At 41.1% G+C, this 8,726-nt stretch overlaps 1 protein-coding gene across 1 annotated transcript; it reads left to right on the forward strand.

The window, feature by feature from the left end:
• Positions 1-292: 292 nt before the first annotated feature.
• vrtn (vertebrae development associated) lies at positions 293-3,557 on the forward strand. The gene is made up of 2 exons (XM_032584606.1): positions 293-754; positions 849-3,557. The coding sequence occupies exons 1-2, from the start codon at positions 443-445 to the stop codon at positions 2,598-2,600; spliced, it is 2,064 nt and encodes a 687-aa protein (XP_032440497.1). The 5' UTR covers positions 293-442; the 3' UTR covers positions 2,601-3,557.
• The last annotated feature ends 5,169 nt before the right edge of the window (positions 3,558-8,726 follow it).

Genomic DNA, 8,726 nt, shown 5'->3' on the forward strand with positions numbered 1-8,726 from the left:
TTGTTCAATCAGATGTTGAATATGATAGATAAGATAAGATAAATCTTTATTGTCATTGTCACAAGGACAACGAAATTCAAAGGGTGCCATCAGTCGGTGCACATGCCCAAAAACAAAAAATAACTGTCTCACAATTCACACACAACGCAAGAATCAACAAACAACTGGCAAAAAAATAAAAATAAGAACAGCCACATTCTCACATGAGTTTATTTAGTAAAATGTGGTGGTCAACTGCACCTTCTTATTTCAGACAATGCCTCCAATATTAGTTGTGAGAGACACAAAAATGGTAAGGAAAAAGAATCCTTCAGTCTATGTAATTGACTGTCTCAAATCCATTGATAAGTGATAAAAAGTGCTGCAGTTGGTGCTTAAATTGTCATGTCGACAACGAAATTCGGTCTCCTTCCTCCTTGCAGCTCTCCTCAAACCTGCAGGTATGATCCAAAGGAATGAGGTTGTGCTGTCCGTCCTGCGAGAGCTCCAGGAGGCCACAGAGAGCGCTGGCCTGGATGCTGTGACCAGAGTGGCTGTGGATGTAGAGCGGGCCCTCACTCCTTTTCAGCCCCCTATGGCCCCCTGTCAGGATTTTGCAGAGTGGGTGCATGTGGACAAAGCAGCCCATGCTTTGTACCCTGCTGATGCACCTGGGGGACTCCTGCCTCTCAGCTGTAATGGAGAAGGCAACTTGCTGTTTGATGCTGTAAGTACACTGCTTGTGGGCAACACCGGACTCAGCTTGGAGCTGCAGGTTAGTGGGCAGAACTACATGCATATGATATAACCTGCTGTGTTGAGTTTTTGTAGCTTTATAAGAAAAGATTTAATGATATTCCCCCTCCCAGGTAAGGACTGTGGTGGAAATGGTGCTGTGGAAAAGATACTACTTATCAGGGATGATTGATTCTAAGATGATGCTCCAAGCTGTTCGATTCAGTCTTAGTGCAGAAGAGTCTGAAGACATGCTGAACCTGCCTGTAGCCGTCCTGGAGGCCATCTTTGATGCAGATGTGAAAGCGTCCTGCTTCCCTGGCTCCTATGCCAACATGTGGCATGTTTACGCCCTGTCATCTGTCCTCCGGTTCAACATCTATTCCATCTACCCCATGTTCAACCTCAAGATCAGACCCTATTTCAATCGACTGATACGCCCAAGAACCTGGCCTGAAGACTCGGAGGCACAAACCATTCACATAATGTGGTCTGGGGACATGCAGTCTGAGTGCTTGTTCAGGCCCAAATACTTTGTGTCCCTGGTTCAGGCAAATTTTCTCATGTGTAGAAGCCCTGAAAGTGAGGAGATGGTGTCTCCGCACAGGAGCGAGGACCAGCTGAAGCAGAAGTCGCAGTTTTCCTACCCAAGTCTGAAGGATAAGTACAACATCACCAAGAGGACCTTCTACCGCTGGAAGAGGCAGACGCAGGAAAACTGCAAAAAGTCCGCAGCGAGGTATGAGGCAAAATACTTCCTCCAGGCCTGCTTCTTGGAAGGCAAGCTCATTCCTCTGCACCAGTTTAAAGAATTTTTCCCCGAGATCTCAAGGTCCTCGTACTACAACTGGAAGCATGAGCTCCTGAAAACTGGAGGACATTTCTCCACATCCTCCTCGACTGGAGAGATTAGTCCTGGAGAGAGCACGGAGCAGGAGGTGTGGTCCTCACCCGAAACCAAGCAAGACGAGCCGGACCACCACGACAGCGTGGCCAGAATGTTCGGCCTTAATCTGGGCAAGCTGGATGCGGAGAGGGCTCAGAATGTAGCACACATGCAGGAAGCTAAACGCTGCCTGCAGAACTGCATTGCCATGAACACTTCCTTCCCCTTCAGGATATTCAAGAGAAACTTCCCAGGAATTTCCCGATCAACCTACTACAACTGGAGAAGAGAAGCCCTGCTATTCAGTCGGGGGTACAAAGGCACCGTCGGCAGCAGTGAAGAGAGCTCAGATGCCGACAAGAGCGAGAGCCCAAAAGGTCAGTTGCTGATGCTGCCTGGCTTTACTCAACCCACCGTGCCGAAGATGAGAGTCTGGGGACAGACGCACAGAAGATTCCGGCTGGCTTATCTGAGTAACAAACAGTTAAGAGAAGCTGCAAAGTTGTATGTTCAGAAGTCTAACTGGTCCTTGACAAAATTCAAGCTCAAGTTCCCCTCCATCTCCTCGTGCTTCTATTGGCTGTGGCGTGGCTGCCAAAACCACAAGACAAAGAAGGTGACGACCACCCAGGGTGCAGAGGTCAATGTCCCAGAGAGCACAGAAAGTAACGCCAACAAGACAACAGAGAAGCAGGATGGACTCCCATTTGTCCAAATCCCCCAGTACCTGCAATGTTCCGCCGTGCCTTCTTTTGACGCCCCGCAGCTAAAGCATCCCTTCCCCAGCAGGGTGCCCACGGAGGAGCAGATGTTTTCAGTGGATGTCGTAGCTCTCGCCAACTTCAAGGCCAAAGCCAAGCTGTTCCTTCAGCAGCGTTTCGAGGAGAAGTCCTTCCCCACATTCAAAGAATTTCGATCCTACTTCCCATTCACCGCACGCTCCACATACTACATGTGGAAGCGAGCTTTGTATCATGGCGTGTCGCTGGTCCATGGGTAAATCAGTGTAAGCTTGAAGTAATCTAAACTACCTGTAGTGTTAAATCCATGTTAAGTAAACTGGCTTAGCCTTGCCTTGGATCATTTCTACCTCCTGGACATTTGCACGTGTGAAAAGAAACCAAGTTGCTGGTCTGTTAAAACTCCACATTTTGCCACTGAAGGCAAAAGCAGTCCAGGCCCGTTGTTTAGTCGTTTTTTCATTTTCTTTTTTTTTTATATATATATCGCTGTTTTTCTTTGATTCTCTAGAATGTGACTTTTGTACTTTGGATTTTTTTTAAAGTAGCTTTTTATTGTTGTGTGTTTGCATGTAATCTCTGGACTGACGGCATCAGTTGCAGTTTGAAAATTGTTTCTTCACAGCTAAAAAGTAGCAGGTATTTGTGTGTGCAGATTACTCCTCTTTGTTCAAATGTCCGAGCCCCATTTTTATCTTTAAGATGCAGAATGCAAACATTCACATTGTGTGCGGAAGCTTAACGCCTTAAGTTTTTGGTGTCTGAATGCCTGTTTTTCAGGAAATTCTCACTTGGTTTTGTCACACTAGATTTGCACTGTAGTGATACCCATCACAGTACTGAATGTATAATATTAACCATTATGCACAAGCTTGTTAAGTGGTTTCAATCTGTTTTTTGAGGGGAAGAAACTTGAATCTGACTGTAGTTGATGTTTTATTTTTTTTTTCTACTCTGTAGCATTTTAAAACTACCTATTTCACATGAAGGGTGAAAAATATGTCTGTATAAGCTAAATTTGTGTGCTGGCCTTTCCACAGATGGATGTTTTCTGTTTGAAAAACGAGCCAGTGAATTAAACCTGAATTATTTCATTTTGTTATAATGCATTGATTTATTTTTTCTGCTCATTGCATGTCATTAATTTTTGATGGCCGGATGAGTGGTATGTAATCTTCAGCTGTTTGTCAATAAACAGTCAGCATGCATTAACATAACTGAATTTTTATTATTTGGTTTTTTTATTTACTTCTTTATGCAAGAAGCTGTAAGATATGTTTGAGTATTGAAGCTGATTTATTTTGACAAAGAAGAGCGGTGCAAAAAGATAAAAAAAAACACACACAACAAAACCCCAGTAAAATCATAACTGGAAAACAAAATGTGAAGCATAACTGAAAAAGAGCAAAAATCCCGTGATAACCTCAGCCAAAGCAGGTCAAATGAAGCCACTGGCAACAGAATAGCTGTGTGGGCTTTTGTGTTTTTCTCACCGTCTCCTCTCTGTTACACTATTGTGATTATGTTAATGGCCAGGAGCTGTAGGGAAAAGGGAGGAGGGGCTAATTGTATGTATGCATGGAGTTAGAAGTGAGATAAGGCCAAGAACATCCAAGAGTTTTGGAGGTGGAAGGAAGGAGGGAGGGAGGGGACTTGAGGTATATAGAGCAGAAAAGGGGGCTGGGGCTGTGGGTCTTTTTGTCTTGACTCTGTTAGAAGTACGGGGGTAATTTAGTGGAAGGTATTGCATAGAACTAACAGTTCACGAATAATTCAGCGAGACTGAAATGAACTTCGATCTCTCATGCACACCAGTTTCAGTCATACCTGTCAATCCGGTATGACAGGTATGACTGGTGAGATTTCTCATTCAAAGGTTTGATTGGGTCTGCTGAGGGCAATTTGGAATTTGTAGACCACATGTGTCAAACTCAAGGCCTGGGGGCCAAATCCGGCCCCCCATGGCTTGTTATGTGGCCCTCTTAGACTGTGAAGGGACACAAGATAATAGTTCTGTGCTTAAATAATAATAATAGTTATGAATCGAATCAAAGAAGTTTTTATCTGGATACTGCCACATGACATTGTCACCTTTGAGGACATTCATGATCTTGATTTGTCTCAAAATGAAAATGAGTTTGGCATCCCTGATGTGGACCTTGTCAGAACTGACTCATGACACAGGTTGACGTGTTACGACCCTCAACAGGCTCAGATGTAAATGAAAATGAAAAAAATATATATATTACAGTCATTGAAAATGACAAATTCACATTTAATAAGTTCACTACACATAGTGCTATAATTAAATATAGGTTTAACTGAAGAAGCTGGCAGATGAAGAAAGTTAATGGAAAATTGAGTGGAAGGAAAAGGTGTAGATGGAAATGCACAAGCAGCCGGGATAACTGCAAACTTGAAAAGAATTTGAAGCAAAACCCATTTAGAGTTTCGGGGACATTAATGAGATAAAGATCGGCTGCAATTTGGCATTCCTTCCATTAGACCACTCCTCTGAAGCACCAGCAGCCGAGGTGTTGGACAAAAGAATGGAATGTTGCTCAGTGCTCAAGTTTGCTCTTTCCATATGCAAGCAAATTTGCATTTCGTTTTGAAATCAAGATCCCAGAGTCTGGAGGAAGAGTATCAGTCCAGTGTTAAGTTTCTACTGTCAGAGAAGGAAAGTCATGTCATCTGCTGGTGTTAGTCCACTGTGTTTTGTAAGCTCTAATGTCAGTACATCGATTTGCCAGGAAATGCTAAGAGCAGTGTATGCCTCCCTCTGCTAACAAGCGTTAGTGAGATGCCAGCTTCATTTCCCAGCAGGGGTTGGCACCTGCCCAAATGGGCAAAAGTACCAAAACTTCCCTCAACAGCAATCTGACCAGACCGACAGTAAAACCCAGAGAGAAGAAATGAGATATAGTCAACAAGAGGATGAGAAATGCATGAGCTAACAATGCAGTTGCTGCTAAAGCAACCTGTGCAGAGCCTGAGGCTGATCTCCTCCATGCCATGCTGCAATGATGCAGTAATTCATGCTAAAGGAGCCACAAACAAGGATTTAGTGCATGTGCTGTGCAGTGCATGGACATGTTGTTTAACAGACTAAAATTTCTACAGTAAATCTCCTTTTAATAGATCTTTTGTAATATTCTAAAACTGGATTGAAGTTTTTTTTTCTACTAGCTGTGACCTATAACCTATCAAAATTTGTGACCTATCAAAATTAATTCAAATATATCCCCCAGAGTGTGATCGAGCTACATACCAGTTTCACTTTTTTGTATTATGTATATATAATCTCTTCAAATATACTTTAAATTAATGAGATGCAACTGTAGGTTCAGTGTGGGTGCTTTGTTGTACTCTTTTGCTCATTTCCCAATAATAAACAGAAAGCGTATTCACTTTTGGATCAAATTCACAGAAACCTTTTACATAATAACGCTACAATCAGAATTTTGCTGTGCCATGAAACAGCAGTTTCATCATCATTTATCGTTGGGGAAACCAACATTGAAACAAGAAAATCCAAAAGTCCTTGTCTGATTTCTTGGATTGGATTTGAACCAGTCGAGTTCATCTCTGTAATTGTGCTATATATATATATATATACATAAAAAGCATTACATTGGCAGTGAGCTGCCTTACGCTTTTCATTACTAAAATAGCATGAAAATAATGAGGGTTGGCAGGTGGAAGCTGAAGTGCTTATGGATTAGCATATTGCCTTCAAGAAGTCAGAGCGATAAAGGGAGGAAGGCATCTAATGGTTGCCAGATTTCCTCACTAAGCCAAACACACCTGAGCAACTCTTAGGGCGTTCAGTTAGCTGCCAATTAACCTCTGACAGGAGGAAAGGAGCTGGGAACAGTCTAACTGTAGTCATGGATGACACAGAATGAGAGGAAGATGGATTCATTCTGAAGCTTGAAAATGCCGTCCAAAAAGTCGGGTGCCAACAAAATAACTCAAACAAGGCTAATAAAATATGTCAATCATTGCCTTCAATTTTGAATTTTGTACAATCAGGAGGCGCGGAACGGCTGCAAAAACACGCATTTCAGCAAGTTATCCACTGGGTGGCAGTGGTTTTCCTCAAATGGTTCTCATCCTGTTTTGTTTTCCTCCCTTCTGTGTTCACGAATCTTAAATGATCCGGTTGCTGCAGAGCTCATGGTGTGCCAGGCTGATTATTTTTGTGATAACTTTATTAATAAAAACTAATTGAACACCGCTGTCAGATAATACAAAAGACAGATCGTGACTGGGACACAACAACAAAGAGCAAAAAGCAATAAGAACAGCAGTGGGTGGAGACAGGAATTCATTCACAATCTTTCTTTATTACACATTTAATTTCGAAACATGCCATACAATCGAATGATAATTGCCCTAAATCCCTCCAGGTTTTGTTACACAGGTACGATGCAATATAATTGCAGTGGTAAAAGCCTTACTTCTCACAAAGATGCAAAATATTTGTGCATGCTACAAATATGTAGCAGCAAAATGTTTAATGGGTAAAATATTTTAGCTGTAACAAACAGAAGAAACAACACAAAAACTCTCTCAACCTTTTTTAGATTCCCCTATTAGGTCAGTACATTTTATTCTTTGTACAGATCCTCTTCTTTTCAGTTACAGGGAGATGACTCTGAGTTTGGGAAACCAATCTGACTATTCTTAAATTAATGCTTACTTGAGCTACTCATTGCTAGGCAGCATCCAATCAGCAACATCAAATATATGATGTATTTGCATAAATCTTTCTAGATACTCTCAATTTGTGGAAGATCTGAAATTTGAGGATTCAAACACTTTTAAAAATGACGTGCATCTTATTTTTACTGTTCGCAATAGCAGAAGGTAAAACAACAGACACAGGTAGTAAGTCACAATAGATTTACTACCTGTGAGTCTTGTTTACTATTTTCAACAGCTTATAGTTGAGTTGCAAGGAACTCAGTCACATATTCAAGCCAGCGTTGGCGCACCTGGGGAATTTATGGGGGTTCGGCTCCTTCGCCAAGCATGGTTCCATATGGATGAAGTGGAGAAACTGCAACTTCAAATTCTCATGGAAAGAGACGGGGCATGAAATCTGCACTTTTAATAGAAAACATTGATCAAAATTCACAATTTTGTAAAAAAAAAAGTGATCAAAAATGTTATACTTCCGATAAGAGGTGCACCCCGTGATCTGGCATGAACAACACAGCTATTAGGTTTTTAAAGATACGTTTGGACATTTTCTTCCAGGGTGATTTACAAAATACAAATTCAATAGGAGTAAGAACATAGCTTAAACACTGTGACCCTCTTCAGAGGAAAATAAATTGCTAGGGAACTGCTACAACTCAAGTCCATCATTACCTTGAAGACACTGGGAGTCTGTTTTGCTGCAGGTGGAACCAGTGCATTGCACAATGGGGATGGAATTATCAATATGGAGAACTATTTCCAATTTCTTCAAATTCACTTCAAACCAAATCAGTAGAATGATCCCATACACACATACAAACCAGCTTAGGTGTTGGGAAAGCATGTTTTAATGAAGCAGGGAAGCTTGAACTTAAATCCAATTAAACTATATTTAAGACTATCAGTTCTGGTTGAGACTGGTCAAATATTCAGACAGGAGCTTTATGATTGTTTTATAAAAAGAAAAGGTGCTGCTTGCTAAAGGACATTTGACCAAACAATGTGAGGTGTATACTCCTAAGGCTGTATGTTTAACTTTCTGTAAGTATTAGATGAATGACTCCTCAATAACTTTAAACTGTTGTTTTTAAAAAGCATTGACCCTGAATGCTGTAAAATTCAGCACTGCTGTAAAATCATTCCACAATGTAAAAGGCTCTAATGAATCATTAACAGCTTAATATTAGCATAACATTCATGCTTGTATTTAGTGTACACAACTTCTGATAAACTGTATATCCTTTAATGTGATTTAGCTGAATATAACAAACCATATTTAGCAGATTAATGTTAGAGAAAGCCACACAGTTTAATTAGACCCATAAAGTCTTAATAACAGTTCAAAAATAAACCAGAGTGAATTCATTTCTGCGAAGGTGTTTGTGAAATTTAGGACTCAGTTAGAGAGACAAGGACCTCTTTTGTAAATTTTCCATGAGTAATGTGTGTTTTCATGCTTAATTATGCAGTAATGTTGTTCCAGAGCACGTTCACTTCCTGAGGGCACGGCGTGCAAGATTTTGCTAATGCGAACAGGGGAAGGAAAACATTAGTTAATTCAGTCAGAATATTATTTATTTAGTGCTGCCGCGTGTGACGGGTATAATTATTTCCTTCACAATTATTATTGTGATGCACTTCAGAGCTGTTGGTGCATTTGCCACCTCCTGTTTTATTTC

This window comes from Xiphophorus hellerii, chromosome 15 (assembly GCF_003331165.1).
Source record: "Xiphophorus hellerii strain 12219 chromosome 15, Xiphophorus_hellerii-4.1, whole genome shotgun sequence".
NCBI classification, from domain to species: domain Eukaryota; kingdom Metazoa; phylum Chordata; class Actinopteri; order Cyprinodontiformes; family Poeciliidae; genus Xiphophorus; species Xiphophorus hellerii.

What these genes read in the sequence shown, in the direction of transcription:
- vrtn (XM_032584606.1), top strand. Translation starts at nt 443, where the DNA reads ATGATCCAAAGGAATGAGGTTGTGCTGTCCGTCCTGCGAGAGCTCCAG. An exon ending in GACTCAGCTTGGAGCTGCAG is followed by an intron (nt 755 to 848) that starts GTTAGTGGGCAG and finishes TCCCCCTCCCAG; the next exon opens with GTAAGGACTGTGGTGGAAAT.